This window comes from Thalia democratica, chromosome 4 (genome assembly GCF_965202585.1).
Source record: "Thalia democratica chromosome 4, ktThaDemo2.hap1.1, whole genome shotgun sequence".
Taxonomy (NCBI): domain Eukaryota; kingdom Metazoa; phylum Chordata; class Thaliacea; order Salpida; family Salpidae; genus Thalia; species Thalia democratica.
In genome coordinates this window covers 51,124,361-51,150,441 of record NC_139168.1, presented here as the reverse complement: position 1 = coordinate 51,150,441, position 26,081 = coordinate 51,124,361, and the positions used below count along the sequence as shown (strand labels likewise).

The 26,081-nt window shown below is 24.2% G+C and overlaps 2 protein-coding genes across 6 annotated transcripts in view; one reads left to right on the top strand and one right to left on the bottom strand.

Annotated features, from left to right (window-relative positions):
• Positions 1-11,489, bottom strand: part of LOC145833845 (dynamin-1-like protein) — a 38,848-nt gene extending 27,359 nt beyond the window's left edge. For 2 of the 4 annotated variants that reach the window (XM_082941050.1, XM_082941051.1), the window contains exons 1-6: positions 11,381-11,489; positions 5,346-5,502; positions 3,797-3,994; positions 2,982-3,253; positions 1,878-2,015; positions 1,179-1,311 (exon numbers count right to left, since the gene is read on the bottom strand). In XM_082941050.1, coding sequence (XP_082797176.1) covers positions 1,179-1,311; positions 1,878-2,015; positions 2,982-3,253; positions 3,797-3,994; positions 5,346-5,502; positions 11,381-11,482 — 1,000 coding nt within the window. In that variant the 5' untranslated portion in view covers positions 11,483-11,489. The remainder of the gene's footprint in view (positions 1-1,178; positions 1,312-1,877; positions 2,016-2,981; positions 3,254-3,796; positions 3,995-5,345; positions 5,503-11,380) is intronic. The other 2 variants (XM_082941052.1, XM_082941053.1) reach the window with 1 other exon arrangement.
• Positions 11,490-18,282: 6,793 nt separating this feature from the next.
• Positions 18,283-25,719, top strand: LOC145834096 (transmembrane protein 127-like). Of its 2 annotated transcripts, XM_082941441.1 has the most exons (4): positions 18,283-18,585; positions 22,471-22,653; positions 23,762-23,917; positions 24,665-25,541. In XM_082941441.1, the coding sequence occupies exons 1-4, from the start codon at positions 18,306-18,308 to the stop codon at positions 24,826-24,828; spliced, it is 783 nt and encodes a 260-aa protein (XP_082797567.1). In that variant the 5' UTR covers positions 18,283-18,305; the 3' UTR covers positions 24,829-25,541. The 2 variants fall into 2 exon arrangements, with proteins under 2 accessions (XP_082797567.1, XP_082797568.1); XM_082941442.1 differs by lacking the exon at positions 22,471-22,653 and having other exon boundaries at positions 24,665-25,719.
• Positions 25,720-26,081: the final 362 nt, after the last annotated feature.

Here is a 26,081-nt window from a genome sequence, read left to right as displayed (position 1 = left end):
GATGTGATATGTAATTTAGATTGATTTCACTATATAGTATTTTTAAACAGTATGTATGTTTCTTTTCTTAAAATATATTCATTTTAATAAATCGCTATTAGTTATAAAAATATTAATAAACTATTAGTTTTATTTTGTTTGTTTTTATACCTAATTACCAGTTTTAATTCAAGTTAAGCCTATTGTCTTTTTATGTGTTAGCCTTAGTTTTTACATATTTAACTAACAATTAAAAATCTAATTTAGATTGTTTAATCAAATAGAAAAATTTAAAATTCGAATATAAATAAAATCATACACCATAATTTTAAACTAAACTTTACAAAGATTTTATATTAAACCTACTAGTTGTGCAATACAATTAGTCAAAAATTTTATAAATATCTTAAAATTTCATAACATATAACTAATGGGTGGGTGTTACTTTCGCACGAAGACTGTTTTGCACGAGCCTCACTTTAGCACGAGGGGACACTTTTGCACAGCGTCACTTATGCATGAAGACACTTTTGCACAAGTTGAAAAAAAAATTATTTACTTTTTTTTTTTTTTGCTTACACTATTTTACCCCTAACACTTACCCTCAGTCGATAAATTTCTTATTTAATTTTTTCTGTTTTTATAGTTTTTTTTTTTATTTCTTGTCTTTTTTTTGATTCATAAGTTCTATTAGGTTTTTTTTTCTATCACTGTTACCCCTACCTTACCCTTACCTTCGGTCGGTATTTTTTTTTTTTATAAAATTGTTTTATTTTTTCTAGATTTTGTTTTTTATTTTTTTTGTATTTTTTTTTTATTTTTTTTATTTTTACTATCACTGTTATTACTAACCCTTACCCTTGGTTGGTAACCGGTTTTTTTATTAACTAATTTTTTTATCTTGTTTTTTTCTACAACTTTTTATTTTTATTTAATATAGTTTTTTTACTCTCGTGCAAAAGTGACGCCGTGCAAAAGTGACGCCGTGCAAAAGTGGCCCATAACTAGTACTTCTTTTAAATAGGCATAAGTTATGAAAATTTATATACCAAGTAAAATACATAAAGCTTTTAAAGAAAAAAGTCTGCTTCGTCATAGAATTATTCCATAACTATCAAGCAGTAGTCTTTAAAATTCTGAATAAGTTTACTTAATACTTTTTTATAACTTGTAAAACTTGAACATAATTACTTAACAACCAATAATTCCAAGTTTTACAGGAATAACCCGTCCACACAACACTTCAACAGCATCAGTTCCTTCGTCCATCAGATCTAATTTTGTCACAACTGCTAATGTTCTTCGTCCATCGGGATCAACTTGACGGGCTAACTAAAAATAAAAATACATTTTTAAAGATATGTAATAAAAATTATAAAATCAATCAACCACAAATGAAAAGCAATACAAATAAATAACTGACCACAAAAAAAAATATTGTTTAAAAAACAGAACAAATGCGTTATTTATCACCTATTGGTAGCGTATTATTACATTTTAAACCTTTTTGAAATTCATGAAGATATATATTTAACCTAGTACTAAAAAAATAAATTAAATTATTATTTATGTTCAGACTTTTTAAGTATATTTTAACTAGAAACTTCTAGTACGTATACAGATTTAGACTCGGTTGTAAGGTACTTGATATTGTAAAATAGTAATTATTAAGTAAGTAAAGTAATTATTCATCGTTAATCGTTTAATTTACCATCAGGTCCTAAATCAACTTCTAACCATTTAGTTTGTTGCTTTATGTATTATAATTATTCAATCACAGAATTGAGAATCACGAATTGTTACAACCCTAATTAGTATTAATTTGCGTAATTTCTAATTGTTTTATTTATTTTACAGGTAAAAGTAGCTATAAAATAAAAAAGTTCTAAGAAGCTTACCATAAGAGCCTCAGATGTAGTAAAATCAACATTAGCAGGAGTCACAGCTAGTATAATGGCGTTCGGATTTGAAATATACTTGAGTATCATTTGTCTTACTTGAGCTTCTATATCATCAGGTTGGTCTCCAACCGGAATCTGAAAATTAAAATTATTTTTTTATTGAATACGTTCTACATAAAAAGTGGTATAAAAAACACTTTATTATCGACATTATAAAAAATCATACTTTATACTTAACAGGTAATAAAACTATGACAATCTTTAAAATATTTTTGATAAAAATATTTTTTTGTTTTTTTATTAATAAGGACAAAATCAGCTAAATATTTTTTGTTTCTGACAAAAAATGTTAGGTATTACAGTAATGTACCAAAAAAGAGCTATCTTTAACCTAAAAACAACTTTAAAGATATTAACTTAGCTGTTAAAAACACTAAAATTAGAAACTCATTAAAAAAATCAAAAGCGATAAGATGATGGCATTATCTACAGCTGAATTTTAGCCGAATAACTATAAAACGGTATAATGAATGACCATTAACCATTAGCATCATAAAGATATATATATAATTTAATAAAAACATATTAAATTTAAGTATTTTGTACTAATATAGCAACAACTTGAATTGGTACAAACATTTAAAACAGTTTATTTATTATTTTTGTTATATTATACAGGATTAATGTTAGTAAGTAAGACGTAAAAAATAAGAATGTTAGTTATTTGTCTATTAACTTGGCAGATAAAGTAAAACGACGTTAATTAAAACACCTTTTTACTAAAAAGCCTGCTTATATAGTTTATCAATAATGAAAAACAATAAAATTAATCATTTAAATTGTAATTTTACATACAAAGCAAAATTTTTAAGTTCAAATATTAATAAAAATTTGATAACACCAAATAAACTTTTTCAATTCATAGTACGTTTTGTTTTAAACATACAATATTTTAAAATCTTCTTTTCTGTTGAGGGAAAAAAAACTAGCATTAAATCAACTTTACATATTACTTATAGCATATATAAATTTCAAAATGTTAAACTATTTTTACATAGATACTTAATATCTTAATATTACCTTACTTTATGTAAAACTTACCTTTATTAACCCAGGTAAGTCAACCAAGGTAAGATTCAGAGTGTTAGGGCTAAAAATTTTGAGGTGAATAGCATCGTTGCATATCCCTTTGTTTGTACCACTCAACCTGTCAGTTTCTCTACTTATTTCTTGTTTAATATCTTCAAAATTTGTAAATATTTTATCTTTAGTGTGCAGGAACTTTCCGTACTCATTAACATTAGGCTTGCATGATGAGGATGACAAATGACTCATTGCGCTGTCATCACTTACATCTGATAGTATATTATCGTCTGAAACATAATAAAATATTCTCAACTTTTTTCTGTTTAAATCTTATTATACAAACTATTTAAAATTTTAACCTAATAGCCAAATTTTTAATTGGTATTTTTATTATTAATTATCATTAATTATCAATGCAGTTTTTTCCTACGTATACAACAAAATGTAATTAAAAATTTTAAGCAACCATAGAAAAATTTATGTCTAAAAAATGTGTACAATATATGAAATAGCAAAGAAATGCAAGGCAAAATCGTCAATTTTAACACTTGAATGCAAGATAAATTTTTGTTATAGTAACTTGGTCAAACACTTATGTAATGAGTAGGTAAATGAAACAGTTGTTCAACTGTATAAAATTTAACATGGTTGTGAAAGTGAATATATCAACTACAACTTCAAATATTATATATATGCATAAATAGAAAAAAAAACTTTTATTTATTAATCTATTGAAAATATCAATTTGTTTATATTAACGCATTTAACAATTAAAAAACAAAAAGATAGCAAAAACTTGAAGCGAAGAATCAGTAAAGAAAATAACTTGCCTGCTAGTTGAGAGTCTAATACAGAAACATTAGACTGGAAAAAAGAATTATTAGATGGAGTATAGTAAGGATTGAAAGATTTATTAGGTATAGTGAAAGAATATAAATCAGTATATGAAGAAGAATTAATCATTCGATTTCGAAGAAGTGATGAAGAATAAAGAATTTTATGAAAACTTCGTCTTATAGTTTTTGCATCTGTGCTCATTATATTTATTTTAAATTAATACAAAATTATACCTTATACTTGTATAGTTTAACTAAATTATCTTACACTATTTATTTAATAATACACTTTTTTGTAACATTTAACTGTTAATTAAAAAATTAATGCAAAAATACTGAATATATGCTTACTTGTAATACAGATATATCAGTATTCTTAATTTTATAATGGCTTTGATACTCATAATTAAATTAATTAAATAGTATATATAATATATGAACAATACTAATATATGTAAAAACTATTTTATTTAGTTTAACTAACTCAGCAATTACACAAACTAAAAATAAACAACATTATGATAGATATAGTCAAACAGCCAATTCCGGGACAAAAATTATGATAATTTAAAGTTTTTAAGGAGGATTGACAAGAAAGTCAGGGGTTGGGAGCATTTATAAGGTTAGGGCCAGACTTACAGTAAACTTTTCAGCTTGTTACATTAAAAGTAAAAAATCCTTCACTTGTTTAAGTATTTAAAAAATTACTTAAAATTAAAAATTGATATAAGATCACTTGTTTAAATAAAGTTGTTTAAAAAGGCCACAAAGCAGAACTACAGAGTAAAAGCACAATTGTAAACTTTTACCAAAGCAAGCTTTACATTGCTTTTCTGCATTAGTATTTTTTAACTAAAAAGCACATCACAGGCCATATTATGCCTAGTGTCCGCAGTTTTCCAACCCCTACTGTCAGCAGTCTACAGAACTACAAAAATTAAAAAACAAAGAAAGATTGAATGGCCATGTGATTTAGAAAGAAATGCTCTTGATTATTTACAACCTAAAACATGATCAGAAAAAAATTCATTTATATACACAGTTTAATGTAAGTATTTTTTTTTAATTGGTCTCTGACTATTTAAATTCTGACAATTCAAATTTTAATAAATCTTAGTTGTTGTTAATTATTTCTTTCAATAATTAATATAAAATATACTTCTTAATATATAAACCTTAATAACTAGACCTACAGTAGCTTTTTTATTTTCACAAAAACTAAATCTTTCATTTAGATATGGCTAAAATTATTTTTTAAACTAGTAAAATATGGTAATTTTTAGTAATTATTATTTATGTATTTATAAAAAAAAATTCAGATTTTTTTTCCATCATAACCTTATTATTTTGACCTTCAAGAGCTTTATTTATATTTAAATATATATAACTTTTTGAGATGTGGCCCCACAAACATTTTTTATTCAGAATTTGAATTTGAATTGTTTTTAAATAGTAAGCAAGTACAATTTTTAAATATAATATACAACAACGTGTAAATAACATTAATTACTTTATTATAAATTGTATATTTCATAAGACTAACCTTTGTATTCTCCTTCAGTAATTTCTTCTGTATTATTAACATTCCCATGTGTATGGATTAGTTGCAATACTAAAGGACGTCTTGTAACTATTCCAGTACCTCTAGGAAGAAAATCTCTCCCTACAATGTTTTCCAAAACTGAGCTCTTTCCACTACTCTAAAAATAAAAACTACCTTAACATAAATTTTTTTCACACAATTCATTACACAAAATAATACGTTTTTCATAAACAAATTTTTTCTATTAATATTTCAAATTAAGGCCCTAGGGTACCAACGCTTTTTTTTTTCAAATTAACATGGGCTCCAATTTAAAAGTTGAGAGTATATACTAAAAGATACTTTTTATAAAACAAAAAAAATCTCACATAACTTTTGTAATATAATCAGTTATGTAAACAAACCAACACAACTGTAAAAAACAAAAAATTCCAAGGAATATTTTCTTTGAATTTTGAAAGTTAATTAAAAATCTATCTCCTTCCATTTAAATCAATTTACTTCAACCTTTTAGGAAATGTTCATTTAAGGCCATAGGGGGGTCCAACATTTTTTTTTTACAAAAATTAACTTTGGCTTTTATATGAAAGCTTTAAGTACAAACTACAAGCCAGTTTTTATAAAATTCAAAAACATCATTTAACTTTTGAGATATTTAATTTTTAATAAAAATTTTCCAATATAAACGTATGGACCGCAAAATTTTTGGGGTCAATTTTCTCTGAAATTTTAAAATTCACTAAAAATCTATCTCCTCCTTCATTTTTCAAGCAATCTTCTTCAAATTTTCAGGATACGTTCCTTATAATAAAAGGAAAAAACGTTACTTTAGAACTTTGATAATGTAAAAAATTAAAATTTCATCACAAAAATAAAAAAAAAAAAGTGTTTTTTTTTTTCAAAAAAAAAATATTTTTATAAAAAATTATTTTTAATTCTAAAGTAACGTTTTTTTTTATTGTATAAAGATTAGACTGTGAAAGTTTGAAGAAGATAGCTTGAAAATTGTAGGAGGAGATTGATTTTAAATGAAATAGTCTTTTTTCGCTGTTTTAGTTTTCCCTTACCATAGGGAACCTATTATGCGGCCCAACTTTGACTGGTAATAACTCAAAAAATAGTTTGAATTTTTTAAAACAATAAAAAGCATCTTGAAGCTTAGAAAAAACTCTATAAAATAAGATCAACTTACAAAAAAACATGGTTTACCCCCCCCCCCCTATGGCCTTAATATCACAAACAACCTGTAGGAAGTAAATTTTTAAAAATGTAATGATATTAACATCTCATTTTCGTATTTTAAAGCGAATGTTGTGGAGTGTTTTGCGCAGATATTTGTGACGTGCTTCTAGTATTAAAAAAACAAACATATTTTTATAAAAAAACAAACATTTTTATTATTTCAAGGAGTTAATTTCATTCCGACGCGTATATATCGGCGTTTTGTCTTTCAAATACGCGTTAAAGTGAGTTGAAAAATTATTACGCGGTACGATCAAGTAACGTTTTACTTCAATTATTGAGAATCAAGAAAACGTCTACATAGCGGAGTTGATGTTAGTATTTATGTAACTTTACGATTGTTGATACTTTTTATAGATTTTATTTGTGTCGTGATTTAATAGTTTTTTTCTTCAGAACTAAGAATTATTATTGAAAATAAAGTAAATTGCATTTATTCAAAGTGTGTTTTATTCATAACTTAGGAAATAGTTTTGTAACTTATACTGTTAGTATATTATTTACTTCTCGTAAGTATAGCAGTCAGTAAGTTACTGGAGACCACGTAGTTAAGACATAAAACATAAAAACCAATAAAATAACCCAATTTGGTTAAAAAAATATATATATAAATTATTTATGTTAAAAATTAAAAGAAAAAAATGTGTTTGTTTTTATGAAAAAACAGAAAAAACTTAAAAATATGTTTCCTACATGTTGTTTGAAACTTATTAATGATTAGACTTAAAAAGTCAAAAAACAATTGCTCAAAAACTGAAAGAAGAGAAAGATTTCTGGGGAGACAGTCCATTATTGCCTTTTTAATTTGCGCCTCTCCCATAAAGAGGCTATCAAAATCTCTATCTTTAATTGCTTGTATCTCAAAAGTTATTTCAAATTTTTTAAAAGGTAAAAAACAATTGATAGCATAGTTTTTTTTTGTAAAAAATTGACTTGTTTCACAAAGAATGGATTTTATAACTACAATCATAAATTTGTCCTTGCTTTTGATAAAAGCTACAAGTTATTTAACATTAAATCTTCGTAAATACTTTTGATTTTAATAATCTAATTGAAGTAATAGTTTAAGGTTTTAGTATATATTTTTTTATAATATTTTATATATTTATTATTATTTATTTATACAAGATTATTTTTATAGCTTATACTGACTTTCAGACATTCAGATGCAGTCAAATCAAAATTATAAATATGGATGTGGTAGATTTTTATTTTAAAAAAGTGTAATATAGAATTTATTTTCTAAAATGAGGTAGATTATATGTAACAACTTAAGCCTAGATTATCAGTTAGTACAATTTGCAGAAAATAATAAGCTACTTCTAAATTCAACTAACTATGAAAATATCAGTAGCAAAATTTTTAATATAAATTTTTATTTTTAAAACTGTTTTTATAATTAACCAATAATTTACTTACAAAGCTGAGTAAAATAATGTTTAATAAAATGTTTAACAAACAAATTTCAGCTATCAAAATTACTTATTTAAAACTTTCTCATTGAAAAAAAAGACTAAACTTCAAAAAGTAAAGTAGTAAAAGGTTTTTCTTTTGTTTTAAAACTGACAAGCATTGATATGTTGTAATTATTTATTGAGGACAACAGAGGGTTGAGCTAGTTTTTTAAACTTGATCATAATTTTTTTGTAAGATTTATAAATATTTTCTGCTTAACTTTAAGTAACTTTTGAGACACAAGAAATTATACTTATTGAGTTCAATAGGTTTCTCAAACAAGGTACAAACAAATTAAATCAAAATTAAAAATTATGAAAAAAATTACTTCCTAAAAATACTTTTTTTTTCATATTTTACATAAACATATCTAAATTTTTAGAGTTAAACTATCATCAATATTGAAATAATCCATTCAGCCACAAGAAAGTTTTTAGTTTAAGTAAGTTCATCAAATTAGCCATTTGATTATGATAATTAGCCATAAGTTTTATAAAATACTTTATTTTAATTAATTTATTTAAATTTTAACTTTTTAAAACTAACAAAATATTAAATGAATATTTCTAAAAGTTTTTTTCCAAAATTTCCAAAAGCATATAGCTAAGTATCTGGAATTAAAAATTTTAAAATTTAAAACATTTTTATTAACTTTGATTCTTGAAAAAAATAAGACATTCAAAAATTTTTATTTTATATTTTAGTGTACTAAACTTTTGTTTTTTTTTTTAATTTACTATATCTTAAAACTAAGTTATCTTTTTAATTTATACAAAACATGATTTACAGTTTGTACTTTAGGCTTCCATAGAAGAGACAATGTAAGTTTTTATATTAGTGCCTTGGTAATTTTAATCACAACTACTTAAGATAAAGTATTTTTGAAATAGTTAGGTATCCAAGCAGTGAATACATTTTTTTTAAGTAGATAAAAATAAAAATAATTTTGCATAATATCTGTATAAATGTCACAGAGCTATTGTATCCTTATATAAATTAAGGCCATAGGGGGGGAGGTCCACTTTGTTTTTTACTACTTGATCTTATTTTGTAGAATTTAATCTGAGCTATCAGACACTTATAACCGCTTAAAAAAACTCAAAGTAACTTTTGAGATATAAGCGATCAAAGAAAGGGCGTTCAATAGGTTCCTTATGGAAGGCAAAAACTAAAAATGCAAAAAAAGACTATTTCACTAAAAATCTATCTCCTCCTTTATTTTTTGAGTAATCTTTCTCAAATTTTTACAGAATGTGTATCATTAAACTTTAAAGAGATCTATTGTAGGATTTTTTTAAATTTTGAGTAAAAAAAAAATATTGTCAAAAAACTACCTTTTTTTTAGTTTTTTGTGGATAAAATTTTTATTTTTCAAAATTTCAAAAATTCCAACATTCAGATTCTTCAAAATATTAAAAGGAACATTTCCTGAAGATTTGAAGTCTCTAGGTCAAAAAATGAAGGAGGAGATAGGTTTTTAGTGAATTTTTAAATTTCCGAGAAAATTGACCCCAAAAAATTTGCATCCATACGTTTGTATCGGAAACTTTTTACAAAAAATAAAATATCTCAAAAGTTAAAATATATTTTTGAATTCTATAAAAACAGGCTTGTAGTTAGTATTTAAAGCTTTCATATAAAAGCCAAAGTTATTTTTTGTAAAAAAAAAAGTCGGACCCCCCCCCCTACGGCCTTAACTACAAACGTGTATTTTTAGTTAAAATTATTTTGCATTTGAAAAACTCTGATAAAGAAAAACGGAATTGAAACATAAAAACTTAATTAAGTAAGTAGTTGTACACAGTATAAAACTTACATAAACTATTTTACTAATGGTATTGTCTTTTATTAGAAAAAATAAACAAAAAAATAACTTATATTCTTAATATAACTATTCAATAGTTTATAAAAGAAACACATGACAAAAATAAATAAATGTAATAAAAAGTTTAAAAACACATATACAATGAAAACAAAGTTTGTACATTAGGGTGAATCTGTTGCCCCAACTTTTGAATTTTGCTAAGTAAAATTTTTTGACGTTGAGAAATCACATGAATAGAAAGCACACAAAAAATTAGCTTCTTAGCTTTAAGTTTGCTAGAGCAAATTACTTTTGAAAATTTAGCTTTATACCAGTATATTTATAAAGGGGAAAAAGACTATTTCACTAAAAATATATTTTCTCTTACGTTTTTTGAGATAATTACTTGAAATGGATAGGAAATTTTCCTTGCCATATTTGGAAGGTCTGTCTTAACAAAGTTTAAAAAATATAAAAAATAAAAACTTTATGAAAAATAAAAATAAAAATTTCTCCTACAAGATATATGAAATTTCATTTTTGTGAAGTAAATAGTTGATCATAACAAAATTTTAAAAACAGTAAAAAAATTATTAAAAAAGTCTAAAAAATAACTGATTTTGTTTTGTAATTTTTGCATAAAATTTTTATTTCTTAATTTTTTTAAACTTTGTTAAGACAGACCTTTCCAAATATGGCAGGGAACATTTCCTAGCCGTTTCAGGTAATTATCTTAAAAAACGTAGGAGAAAATATATTTATAGTGAAATAGTCCTTTTTCCCCTTCATAAATATACCGGTATAAAGCTAAATTTTCACAAGTAATTTGCTCTAGCAAACTTAAAGATAGGAAGCTAATTTTTTTGTGCTTTCTATTCATGTGATTTCCCAACTTAAAAAAAAATTTACTAAGCAAAATTCCAAAATTGTCATTTTTGAGGGGCAACAGATTCACCCTATTGTACATTTTACTTAAAAATAAGGTGTTAAATATTTCAATGTGTAATATTTGTGTTTCTCAAAGTGTGCATCTGTGCAGCAAACAAACTATATTACTGTGCACATAAATTTAAAAAATTAGTAAGAATATTTCTAAAATAAGTGTAATATATCTTAATTTATTTCAAAAGCTATTTGCTAACAATTTCTAATTAATTTTAGTTTACTATTTACAAAATAAAAACCATTAAACCATTGTTAGATAGACTTAATGGTAAAAGAATATGTATTTTAATTTCTCCTGTGTACAATTTTTATTTGGAGTTTACCATGCAAAGATTTTAGAAACTGAGAACTATTTACTTATATTTGAAAAGAACTAAATAACTAGATTAACAAACAATATTAATTTTTATATTCATAAAAAGTAAATTATAAAATGAGCAGACAATCCTAAACTATAATTAAATACTAGGATACATACATCAAGGAAACATACATCAAGTTTCAATTTTTAATTAGGAAATTTAAAACAGTATACAATTAGAGCTAATTGTATTCGTTTTGACACAATGGGGTTATAAAATATAAAAACCTGAACTCCAACAACTACTATTTCTGGTAGAAAAATACTTTCATGTCCAATTACATTGAAAACATCTTGAAGTTTATTTATTATTGGAATTAATTCATCCATGTTTAATAAGTCTAGAAAATAAAATGAATAATAACCTTCGGTTAGTTTAGTATATTTCATGATAACTAAAGATAGTAAAATAGAAAAATAAAACTTTACTTACCCACCAAAAACCAATGTTGAAATATATTAATATTTTGGTATTAATCAAAGCTTATTGAATAAATAATACTATTATTAAATTTTAAAAAGAGTCCTGTGTTAGAAAATGTCAAGTCAAGATATAAAAGTGTTATATTTATCCACTTTAAGGTGCTGTAATCTGCTTTATAAATGCAAAAATCAGCAATTTAATTTTTTTAATCAATTTGTGATTTGTATTTTAAGCCAGTGTTTCTCAAAGCATTTGCAGAAATTGATTTATAATTAAACAACAATACAGTATTTTATAATATGCATTTAAAAAATTAATAAAAACAATTCTCCACAAAGTTTATTTTTTTTACTGGTCTAATTTCAGATCTATCCAGAACCAGATAGGACCTTTTTTTTTAGTTCAAGATCCAGCCCAAATGTAATTAAATCTAATTTTCTAATTAAAATTTTGTTTCAAATAACAAAAATATTAACACAACTTTTAAGAAAAATTTTTATAAACTAGCCTGAAATTTAGGAAAACTTCTAACCTCAAGTTCTCCAAAACTAACTCAACCTGTGTTTTTAACTTGTGTTTTAACTAACCTGAGTTAGTCAAATTCAGCCTCATTTAAATCCTGATCAACATGAGTGTGTGGAAAAACCAAAGTGTGTTAGTATTGACTGGGTTTGAGCAGCACTGAATTGATCAGGGAAATGTCAATTAAAGTATCAAAAAAATCAGGATTGAAAACAAAAATCTAAATAAAAATTATGTGCTAAATAGCACGTACTAATTAAACACATAATTTTTATCTATTTTAACAGGGTTGCCAAATGTTTTTGAGAAAATCTTCCAGTTTTTCTGAGTTTCTTCCAGGTTTTTGAAAGTACAACTTTTTGGGTCTATTTAGAGTATAAAATTAAGTTTAACGTAAAAATTTGTCTAAAATAGTATAAAAACATTATAAAGATATTGTTAAGCTACTTTAAATATGTTTTTAAATAAAAGAAATTTATGATATCAAAATATTTCTATCTATAAGATAGATTTTATGTCAGGTTAAAAATTTATTTTCTTGTTTTAATCATTTTTTGTAGATTTTTCTTAAATTAAACTTAGTTAGTAAGGTAACTATTACAAAGTATACTTGTATAAAATAAGTATTTACAGGGTGGCACTTTACAGAAGTACTTGTTTTTGTGAATATTCTTTCAGATTTTCTGAATTTCTTTCAGGTTTTTAAAAGACGTTTTCGGGTCTACTTTTAGTTAAAACTTAAGTATGAGGTAAAAACTGTGTTAATAGTATAAGAACATTGAAAAGATACTGTTAAGCTACTTAAAATATATTTTTTAATAAAAAATTTTCATGATAAAAAAAAAAAAATTAATAAAAAAAAAATTATGATTATTAAAAATTCCTATCCATATGATAGATTTTTTGTGTAAAATCAAAGTTTTACAATTTAAAATGGAAAAATTGTTTAAAATTCCAGCTTTTTTTTCAAAGTTTCTTTAATCCAGGTTTTTCCAGGTTGTTTTAGCCTAAATTGTCAAGTTCTGGGTTTTTCCAGGATTCCAGGTTAAGTGGCCACCCTGTATTTACTTAATTATTTGATGTGCACAGGACTTTCCTTTGCCTATTAATTGAGCATACATTTCTAAGAGTTAGAAAACCACTGATTTAAGCTACTGTTCATCTTCAGTAATTTATTAATAGCAGTTTATTAGTTGATATTATAATTGTACTTTCTTTGTTATATATTTTTGGATTACTTTTATTTTAAAAGTTTGCTTTTAAAGTTTTTCATTAAATTTTTATTTAGCTTATACTATTTTTATAAGACAATGCAAATAGCTAAAAACAGTGGTAAACCAAGTACATTCATGTATATCAGTAAAATGAGGTTAGATATCATAAGCTTTCTAAATTCTCAAGTGTGCTTTATGTTTTAAAATAAAAGCAATTTAAGTTTAACTTTTATAAGTTTATGATAAATAAGTTTCATCACTCTACTTAAGTATACAGGACTTTTTCAGGTTCATTTTTAATAATTTTTAACTTTATTTACAAAAAAATATTAACTTAACAGGGCTTTGTCCTGCTAATGTAAATATATTACTGAATGTCATTTCAGCTGCAAAATTATATGTTTCTTCAACTGTTGGTAATAGTGTCATTTCAACGAACGTTACTTAAATGTTTTTTTTTTCAGTTATTTAAAATAATAATAAAAATGAAAAGCAAAAAAATACTTTTGAAGGACAGTTTCATTTTAACTATGAAATAATGAGTAGCTTAGTTTTACTTAATTATACTTTATATTTTCTGTGACTAGTATTGCTATAATAAATAAAAGTTTTAAAACTATTAGGTTTATTACAATTAATTGGGAAATTGATGTTTTGCAGATAAGCAAAATCAGATTTTCTTGTATTTTTAAAATTTATTTGCAACAAGCACGTTTCAAAAAAATTAAACGTAACTTACCATCTTATTTATCTTATACAAAGAATACTTTAAGCGGTTTGTCTTGCTTTGTATATTTCACGTTTTCTACTTAAAAAAACATTTATGTCCTAGACAAGACATTAAAAGGTATCCGTTTTCCGTAGTATTCGATAACCAAAAGGTTTTTTTTGTCCACCAGGTCCTAAGACCAAATATTTTGAGTTTTTTTTTGTCGTTCAATAAACTATAATAAAACAAAAACATTGAAAAAACTGACTAGAAAGTCAAACTGTTTTTTTCTTGACATTTCAAATAAACAGACACTTTTTAAAAAGTTTAATGGCGCTTACAATACTTGCAATTAAGGCAAAAAACAATTAAACGATTAATTTTCATATGAATTTATCACATTTCCATGTACCTAATTAAATACAGTTAAACGAATTTTAAACAAAATTTTATAAAAAGTGAACACGTATGAAATTATTCTGTTTTTAAGGACTTTGTGTTGATTTTTTTTTTGCTTAATATAATTTGAAATTGTCGTATATAAATAGCAAGAAAAAATCGTTTAATTTAGTTTTTATTTCAATTATTTAAGGATTTTAAGCTTAATTTCTTTGAAAACGTGTTTGCTTTATATAAAATAAGCTAGTAAAAAATAGTTGGACTTTTAGGTCGAAAATATTACTAATGTTTTTGTGTAATCTAAATATAAGATTTGACTTTTACAAAGCTAAACGATTTAATTAAAAAGTTTATTGTGTTAATTAAATAAGAATTGTAAGTTTAATTATTTTATTTGGAAAGGTATTTGTTGAGAATACGTGTTCAAAATACAAAGTTATTTGATTTTAACACTGCTAAACTTTAGCTTACTCATTCTACCGAGACCGAGAGCCTGATAATCGAAATAGTATGAACAATACTTGTTAATTACTTTAGTTTATACAATTAAAAAAATGGCTAAAACAAATATGAAAAATAGTTTAATAATGAATTTATAATAATGTTTACGTAACCGAATTTTTTTAACAATTTTTAAAAAACTTCCAATAATTTTTACTATTATTCTGCTTTTACAAATGCATGTTATACTAGTTTTGCAGGCATATACCATATAGTTATTTTCGTGTAAGAAAATATCATGTAAACTTTGTTGTTTTCTAATAAATTGAACTAGATACCTATGTTAAATTATAATTGCCATCTATATTGAAATAAAGAAAAATATATTATTATTAAGCTTAGAATTAGACTGACTTAATTTAATTCTTAAAGACTCAGAATTTTTTTTTTCTTTAAAAATCGACAACCCTGTTATCCTTAAAACAAAAACATCTATTCAAATTGTCAAAAACTTGAATCAGGGGTAAACAAACTGCAGCCCTTAAAGCCACAATACGCGGTCCACGAAGTGCTTTTCAGTTGCAAACATACTTTTATTTTTAAATAAACAAAGTTTATGTTGTAAAAACTTACAATTAGGCTGTTAATTTATTACTATTTACTAAAGCTCAATTCATTTTTAATTTATCACAATTTTGCTTTAATTCAGTCTTTTTTAATATTAAATAGATAAGGTATATATGAAACTGCAGCCTGCAAAGACTTTTCCTTACAATGCTGCCAGCAAGAGTTTTTTATAGAATATTGACTTGCCATTTATAACAGGCTGCCGAGAGCCGACCACTGGTTTAAATGTGGTATTATTGTAGCTTATAAATGTGCTGAAGGTATTTACAAAAAAATCGTTCTTACATTGATTTTAAACTTTTTTCAACATGCTTAAAAGTTTAAAAATAACTGTAAACCGTACAATGTACGTTTAATTAAATTAAAGCTTAAAGTTTATACATACAAAGATGCTTAGCTAATAAATATAATTTTAAAGTAATTTTAGTTTGAGATAGTATTTAACTTTAATAAATTAGATTCCAAATATTTAGTTTTTTCTACAAAAATATGTTTACAAAAGAATTTTTTGATGTACACAAGATATTTTAATATTACTTAACTAATTATTAAACATAACAATAGACTTATTAACTTTATTAAATCTTTTTCAAAAAATATTTTACTATTGTATTGATGACTTTGTGTTAACCTATATAGAATTTTAAAGTATTTTCATTGTTTTCAAAGAAGTTTCAAGTTTTATAAAAAAAAATTAATTTGTAAATTGATCTTGAAACTAAATAATAATATATACTTTTATAAAAAAAATTATTTCTAAGCTAAGTTCTGCTACAAATTGTCTTTTTAAAAATGATTTTTTTAAGAGTTTGAACTGATTACTAAAATTAGTTAATTAATTTTTTCTATTGAAACATTCGTTAAATTAAATTTTATACAAGCAACTTGATTTATTCATTATACTACAAAATTTAATGAACCTAGTTTTAGTACTTTGATCCGATAAATAAGTTAACTTTACAAGACCTTTAAATGTTGTCTTATCAATTAAATCAGCAAACTGCTATGCAACTTTTATAGACATAAAAGATTATTAAAATATTTATCAACATTTATATAAACTAATAGTTTTAAATAAAACAATGTTTTTATTTTATTGATAATCTATTTATTTAAAGCATTTTTTAAATGTTACAGCTTTTTTTAGTGTAAAAGTTTTTTTTTTTTAAGTTGAAACATGTTTAAAGTAAAATCTAAATTTACAAAAAAATATTTTTGTACCTTATTTTTTTTCTCATACAAAACTAATAGAAATAAAAATAATTTAATAAATAATTTGATAAACTTTAAGATAAAAAACATTTCTGATTAGAAATTTTACTGTTTAACAGGTTACATGACTATTAAAGTTAGGTCAATACAAATTTCGCGAAATCAGATTCCGACTAGTATTCAAATACGGCAACTCAAATTCCGACAACTCAAACTACGACAATAAAAATTTGAACAACTCAAATTCTGACGATTTAAACTCTGACAATCCAAGTTACAAAAATTCAAATTTCGATAATTAAAATTTAGACAACTCAAATTCCGACAAGTTAAAAAATCAATAATTAAAGTTTAGAATTTTGAAATATATAAAAGATTTATGATGTTTTTTATAACAAATATCGTCTTTTCGGTTATTTCTACAAAAGTTTTGAAAGTAAGTAGTAGTTTTTGTTTCTCTTATCTACTCAATAGTAATATGACATACAAATAGAAAATTTTAAAACAAAATTTTATTTTTGTTGTAAGGCATATCCATAGTCCATATACTTTTTGTTTTTTAACGATGTGTGTTTAAACTCATTCAAGATTTTTTTAATACAACAAGATTTGTTAATTTCGGCATATTTTTTCTTTTATTTTTATTATTGTGATCAGATTTATAATGACACAATTTACCGTTAGGATGTACGAGTTGAAGAGTTTAAGAAAAATACTTTAAATATAATGTAAAAAACAAATTTATTGATTTAGTAAAAAAAGTTTTTTTTTATGAGATATAATAAATAAGATATACGGGGCGTGTTTTGACTTATTTCCCGTTTCCTGTGCACTCCCTGCAAAAAAGAAGTATAAGAAAATAAAAAGTTAGATAATTTAATTAATAGAAATATGAGGGATTTCATGTTAAAATAACGATAGTTTGAGTAAAACGTGCATGGGTCACGGCTTACATAAAAATAGTTATAACTAAGTGTATTAACAAAAGTTAAAATATTTTTTTTGCTACAGTGGCTGTTGGAAAATTAAGGGTCTTTGAAATTTGCAATCTGTCATAATTGTATATATTATTAAAAAGTTATAAATTTGAAAAAAAAAAATTTACACAACAAAGTAAGAATATTAAAAAAAAAATATTTTTCGGCTAAAACATCGGTTGGAGTAAAAATATCCATTAAAAATTATTTTCTAAGGGGCCCAAATCAAAAACTCAAACCTCAAACTAATGGATTTTTTTGAATTTAAAGGCAAAGGAGCGTTCTCTTAAAAAAGTGTTAGTTAGCTTTAAAGATAAGGAAAATTATTGGATCTAAAGTTTGGACATTTTTTATAAATTGCAAAAAAATGCTAATCGAGCTAAGTTAACGCTCGTGGGTAATGTTAGGGGTAACAATTAAAGTAAAAAAAAAATTGTCAATTTGTTCAAAAATGTCCATTCGTGCAAAAGTTACCCTTCGTGCATGTTTGACACCTACTTAAATTAGATAAATAAAAACATCTTTTTATTTAAAAACAGTCTGTAAGTTCCTGCTAAAATACAGCTTATTTCATTATTCAAAACTTCTTTCTGCTTTAAGCTGTTACTATAATATTAAAGAGAGTAAAATGTTTGAATTCCTGAATATAACAAATAGATTGAATTGTTCTAGAAATGTATACAGTAATCCGACAATACAAAGATTTAAAGAAAAACATTTTATTTCAGCACTATTAGGTGCACTGACAATTACCTGTTTATGTTGCAGTCTAGTAGAGCCAGTCTGGTTCAATATTGAAAGTATAACTTGCTGTTTCACATATGTTGGACTTATTCCCTTTATGCATGCAATGCCAGTGGACTATTTCGAATCACAGACAAATAGCTCTAAATGTAAAGATAAAGCAGGTAAGTGTTTACATGTTTTTGTGATCTTTAGTTTATTTTTCAATTATAAAATAAAATAGAACATTTGTCCCTTAATAAATATTTGTTCAGCAAATAGAATAGTTTAATGAAAATGTTCCCATTTTCTTAGGTGTTCATTGATTTCATTGTAATTTTTTTTGCAATTTTACCACAAAATTCTCCACGACTATTTAGACTTGGACAATTCAAATTCGGACAATTCAAATTCTTAAAAAAACATTGGAACGGCCACAATTAAAAAAGTAATGTGTATTTGTTTAAAAAAAAAAATGTAGCTTATACCACAGATGTTCTTGTGTTAAAACTTTATTTCAACTAACGGTGTTTCACTGCTCTCAAATAAATTTAAGAACAGATCTACAAAGTCTATAAAATATTAACACAAATTAAAAAAAAGCAGAAAAAACATGTATAATTATGTATAGTGTTTATGTAGGTCGTAACTATAAATGAACTTTATGGTTTAAAAACAAATTTTGGGATAAAAACATAAAATTATAAAACTGTCTACAAAAAATACAAATTTAATAAAAGTAGGCACTAACCTCAAAAAGCTTTAAGAATAGGCAAGTTTTTAAAATGAAAATTAAATTGAGTTGTGCAGAAATGTGAGGTTAGTGCATACTTTTATTAAATTTGTATCTTTTGTAGACAATTTTATAATTTTATTTTTTTATCCCAAACTTTGTTTTTAAACCATAGAGTTCATTTGTAGTTACTACCTACATAAACACTATACATAATTATACATGCTTTTTCTGCTTTTTTTTCTAATGTGTGTTAATATTTTATAGACTCCGTAGATCTGTTCTTAAATTTATTTGAGAGCAGTGAAACGCCGTTAGTTGAAATAAAGTTTTAGCACAAGAACATCTGTTGTATATATTTCGATAAGCTTAGCTTATCAAAATCTCCAGGATTTAACGCCTTTAAACATAACATCTTATGTAGCTTATATTAATATCAACTAGTAATTTTTTTTTTTGCAAAACATTTAATGTTTTTTAAGATATGGCTTAAATAAAGTAAAAAAGTTGTTATTTTTAGTAATTTTAAAATATCTTGAAACTTTTTTTAAATTTTAAATTTTACAAAATAGAAAAAAGTGGCGTGGCTTGAAGATATTAATAAGAAACACATATGTATTTTTTATATAAAAAAAAGTTATATCACTTATTGAGATATAGTCTTTTAAATAGTTTTTTAAGAATTTGAATTGTCAGAATTTGAGTTGTCTGAATTTGAATTGTCATGTAACCAGAATAGTTTAATAAAAATGTTTCCATTTTCTTTAGTTTCCATTGATTTCATTGTATATTTTTTTTGCAATTTTACGTTTACCACAAAATTCTCCTAATGAAAATGATAAAATCTTAAAAAACACTTAATTCATTGTGGTGCCTGCGTTGACTCAACAAGTTTCTAGTTTGTGAAAACTTGCATTCGAAAAGTTTATTAAGATTTTTGATTTGTAAGTCTATGCTGAATATTATGAAGGGATTCTAGGTTGACCAAATTTACTTGACTCCAGCTAGTATGATTCATACACACAATGTCAGAACGAGATACATGCAGCAAAATCAATTACTCCATCTACTATCTAAAAGAAAAACTAAAAAACAACAATTTTCTAGTTGAAAGACTTAAAACAAGGCTTTGACAAAACTTCTTCAGGTATTTGGATCCTAGGTTGTGGTCTAGTGTTGAAGAAAATATTAAAAGTATGAAAAAGGAAGAGTTTATTTACTCAAAAAAATTATATTTAGTCAGTAAATTGAGTAAATTTGAAATGTTCTCAATCTGTGATGTGTGTTGAATGCACAGTGGACCAGAATTGCATCTAGTAAGACGTAGGCTCATGCAACCTAGGAAACTCTATAATCATTTTTTGTTGTGTAATTTTTAATATTTTCCAAGTATTTAAAAGATGTTGAAGACTTTAAACCAAAAATTTAAAAGTTTTATGTTTATTAAAGCTAAAAAAAATATATCAAGAAAAACTAAAATATTTACTAAAAGTGAAAATAATTACTAAATTCTGCTAACATATCACATAAATTTTTCTTTTGGTTATACAAAAAATTTGTGCCATTTGAAACATTCTGTGTCTAATACAGGGGTCAGCAGGTCACAAAAAGAACAATTTCAATGTTCTTTAAAAAACATAGTTTTAACTTTTTTTGGGGAAAAAAAAAACTATGCCATTAAATATCTTTTAAGATAACATTAAAGTTAAAAAATATTTTCTTGAAATTTTATTAAGTTACTTGAAACAAAATATTGAATATGACCCGTGGACCACCTCTGATTTAAAAGTTTATAATTTATTGATTAAACTCAAGATATATATAATTATGGTTAAAATCAATAAAAAACAGGGTGGCTACTAAACCTGGAATGTGACAATTAAGGTAAAAAAATCTCAAAAAACCTAGATTTTGAGAAGTTTTGAAAAAACTTTGAATTTTAAACAATTTTCACATGGTAAGTAATAAAATTTCAATTTGACAAAAAAATTCTATTATATAGATAAAAGTTTTTGTCATCATATATTTTTTTTTATCAAAAAACACATTTAAAGTAGCTTTACAGTATCTTTTCAATATTGTTATACTTTTAAAGGCGGTTTTTTTCACCCTAAACTTAATTTTAAACTAAAGATAGACCAAATAAAGTTTACTAATAAAAATCTGGAAGAAATCTAGAAAGCCTGGAAGAATATTCTAAAAAACTTACCCTGAAAAGATGACCAAATGAAATTGTAACAAAATGATTTAAAACTGTCAAAGATTTTTTTAAATAAAGTATAATTTTATAGTTTTATTTCAAGCAATCAAACATATAATATTATAATAGAGGACAAATTGTTATACTTTTAAGAATTTTATTCAACTGTCTTTAAATTTTTAACAAAAGACTTTTTTTATTACAAGTACTTTTATTTATTTACTAAATATTATCAAGTAAAATCATTAAAAACGGCTTTTTAATTGAGTGACCCAGGCTGTCAAGACAGTTATGTACTATAAAAACATAAGTAATTTGTTATTTAATTTAATTCTGATTGGTTAAAAGAAATAATTATCTTTTGGTAACAAAAATAATTCTATTTTATTTGCTACTACTTTTTAAGTAATTAAAAATGATTTATGAAGTATTGTAATTTACAACTTTTTAAGAATTGCAAGAGTAAAGTTAGAAAACAGTTTTTAATATTTTTCATTAATAGTTTTTTGAGTTAAACATAAGATAGTGCTTATAATTTAGTGTGTCTACCAATAATTCATTTTTGTTTTTATTTAAATCAAAATGTAATATGTGGTTTGTATCTTAAAAAACTTAAGTAAGTTAAATACCAGTAAAGCTAAAATACATTGTGAATCACGTTTTACTGATTCCTTGCTAGATGAGGATGGTTTTAAAGCTTAGAAAATAATGTTCCTGATGATAGTAAATTTGTATTTTAATTGTGTAAGTTTACAGGGTGTTTTTCTACCAGAGGCCAACAAACTTTTCATAAGCATTTAAACTTTAAAATGAATCAGATGGCTAATCCAAAAAAGAGTGAAAGTTTAAGTAAAAAAAATAATTATGTTTTCCAAAAAGTAACTCACTCTTCATACCTTAGTTCTATTTCTTACTACTAGTTTAGATGTTATTAGAATATATGTTTATTAAGTTTTTTAAAGTTCAAGTTTTCTTGTTTTATTTTATATTTTGGTTTAAGGTTTTATCAGGCGATGGATAATCAAAAGAATATTGTATTTTTCAAAAATTTATTTATAACTTTAATTAGTTAATTTAAGATAAATTACATAATGTATAGATTAATTTAAAGTTCATTTGTTAACATATAACTTATAGAAAAAACATCATATGAAGAGTGTATAGATTCAAATGTTGAAATGTCAACACAAGTGTTATCATCAATTATGATTCTTACTATACTTATTAGCACATCTGCATTTTGTCTTGATATCATTGCTCCTAAAAAGTTTCCTTTTTGGAAAATTGTAAAAAGGTACTCTTTTGGGTACATTTTAACAGGTATTTTTATGTTACTTTTTTTTAAGTTTTCGTACCTGTTTTAGTTTACAGCAGTTTACTGCTTGTATTCCAGATTATTACAAAATTATTGACCATGAAGTATTTTTTTTCTTACTACTTTTGTTAAGGACTCAGTTGCTAAATTTAGAAACACTTTTATATATTAAAAAAAAAATTCAATTTACAATGAACTGACAATATACTATAGTTTTTATTTATTTATTTCAATGGTTTTCAGAATGCATCAACTTTTTTAATTTGAACTATAAACTTTTATAATATATTACTAAGTTCATGATTTTGAAAGTATAAGTGTTGTTAGTTATATATCGAGTACACTATTTTCAATTTAAAAACTGAAAATTGATTGGTTAAAAAAAACAAATGCTGTGTTTATTTTTTGATAAAATTTTAGTATTGATGCTCTAAAGTAATTTAAATTTTTACTCTAATAAATTGTTTGATTCTGTTATCTAAAGTTACTACTACATATGTATTGTTTTTTAGTTACGTACACTAATTGTTTGTTGCTTTTAAGAGAGGAAACTGTTACTACATTAGTTTTTTCAAATCAGTTTTAAACAAGAACTACGAACTCTTTGAAAGCCATTACTAAACAAATTTCTTTATGTTTTTTTGAATATTGCTAAATATAAATCTTTGTTATCCAAAAGTAAATACTCAGTAAAATGTTGTATACAATAATTTTTCTTTATCAATGTTTTTTTCGAATTCTCTACCTGTGCAGTTTACAGCAGTGTGTACAGAAAATTTATGCACACATAAGTTTTGATTAATTAGTATTTTTTTTATGTTTTAAAAGCAGTTTGTAGAAATATCTAACAAGATTTAATAAGTTTTTTAGTAACAAATACAAAGTAGTGATTTTAAATTTAGTTGTTTGCTTATATACCAAATTTTTATAAAGTGATTTTTTTTACTGAATTACTTAGCTAATATTTTTAAAATCGAAACAACTGATATACCAAAGTACAATGCCAGAAAAAAAGAACATGTAATATAATTAAGTTTATTTATTTGTACTTACTACAAACTAAAATAACCTGTAAGCTAAATCAAATATGACAAATAATTTTCACTGTTACAGTTTTGTTAGTAGCAACTGCGATGGGATTTATTTATTGGGTTTCCCAAGATATATTTGAGCATATAAAGAATCATGGAAGGAAGAACATTCCGACTCTACATATAGCATCTAACTTGAAAGTTACCTATGGATTAGGAGTTTATCTTGCAACTGCAGGTTTAATACTTTTGTTATAGTATTGATAATGTTTTAACTGGTATATTAATACAATATATTTATCTTTGCAATATGTATGATTTAATTGTTTTTGACAAGTGAATGGTTTTTTATTTTGTTATTAATTGAAAATTTAAAGCACAAATGTTCAAAAAACACACTATTGTGATTTGTTGTACTGCTGTTTAAAAAATAATCTCAACAAATATTTTATTGTGAACATATTTTTTAAAAGATACAAAACTCTGAATAAATGTTTAAAATTACTTTTGTACATATGCAATAATATATTATAAAAGTTGTTTTAATCGCAAAATTATAGATAACAAAGAAATAAAAAGCCTCCCTGCGAAAAAAAAAAGGTAAAACGAAATTTTCAAATGCCGTTATCTCTATTTTGCTAACACTTAGGAAGCATAATTGTTTTGTGTTCCTTTTTTATATGATTTCCCACGCTCAAAAAAAATAGACTAAGCTCTACTACAAAATTTTAAATTTTGTGGAGTACTGATCGCACCTTACTGTACTTGTAAAATGCTTTTATTACTCTTTTTATTTTTTAATATTGTGCCTTTTACTACTGTCTCACTTGTACACACATTGTGTTAGTTTATTTTTATATTAATAACCCATTTGTTTATAAATTTAGTTTGTACTTATTTTTGATTTTATAATAAAATATTTCTTTTGTTTTATTATTTTTTTTTAAGTTCAGATAGTATTATATTTTTTAACGCTCTCAAACAGGTGGTTGCTTATCTGTTCTTGCTGTAGCATCAAACTTAATGCGACATTATCCCACTGCATGGGAAGAACAAAATGAGCAACTTGCTCTCATATCAGATGAAGAGAATGATGATAACTGCAACATAATAGTTCAAGCGGCTGGACCGCCAGCTTATCAACCTTAAAAGCTCTGAAAGTTATTGAAGTTTTACACTAATTTACATCACTTTGGTTCAAGTGTCTGTAGCTTTAAACTATTTTTAAAATTTTACGATTACTATCATGATAAACATATTTGATATCTTTTTTAAGTTGCAAAATTTTTTTAAATATTTTTGTAGTTGAAATATATTTTTGTTTCAATTTTCTATCAGATATTAACCAATTTGAAAAATAATCAATATTATAGTTTGTAAAGAAAAAAGAAACTTCAGTTTTTATACTTTGCCAAAAAATCCCAATTTTTTTTTTAATATGCTTTTTAATAATTTTTTGCTGTTGTGATGGTAATTTATAATACATTTGGTAAAATAATTATATAGATCTTATGTAGAAATTGGAAACTTTTTAAATTGACGGGTCAGACTTACTAGAAAGAGTCTTTCGCGGGTAGAGTAAAGCAAGTCTTGTTGGCCACGTGATTAGAAAAAAATTGTAATACAAAAATTAATAAAAATAAAATTATATGTAGTTAAATTGTTATTGAAAAAATTTACTAAGCATTATTGAGTAGTTAATGGTTTCCCAAACTCGTTTTAATGACGCCCGCTCGGCAAAAAATTAACAAATAAGTGCTATTTTTTAGATATCTCTCTTTTACTACTTTATGACCCATTTAATTTTTCGCCGCCATAGTAACGTCCCCAAATTTCTAAAACCGCCCCTAAATGGGCAATATTGCCTGATGTACCGGGTTCGTGCGCATTAAGCTAAATCAATTCTTTTTTTGAAAAAAACTGCAAAATATTAATTTTTATTCAGTTTTCTTTGAAAATTTTAGAATTTTAAATGCTTAAAAACTACTGAGTTAAAAAAGAAAAATTGAGAATAATTTTAATTTTTCCTGAGTAAATCTATTAAGGTGTGAATTTATTTTTAAATATAAATTTAGTTATTTAAAACAAAATCAGTCAGTATTTGAAAAAAACAAATACTTAAAACCTTCAGTTGAATCTCTAAAATAATTTTAAGAATCTTTATTTTTTGTTTTGAGTAGATTATAATCGTGATAATTTTAAAAATTCATAAAAAAATTACAGTTTAATTTAATTCAACAAATTAGCTGTTTGTTTGAATTTGTTTACATCAGCTATGTTTTTCAGAGCTTAGTTGGTTTAACTGTTTTAATTTCTAATTTAGAAGCTTTATACCAAATACTTTTTAGATTAAAACTCTTAGCAGTTTATTCATGTATTTTACTGTTTGTTTATTTGAGATA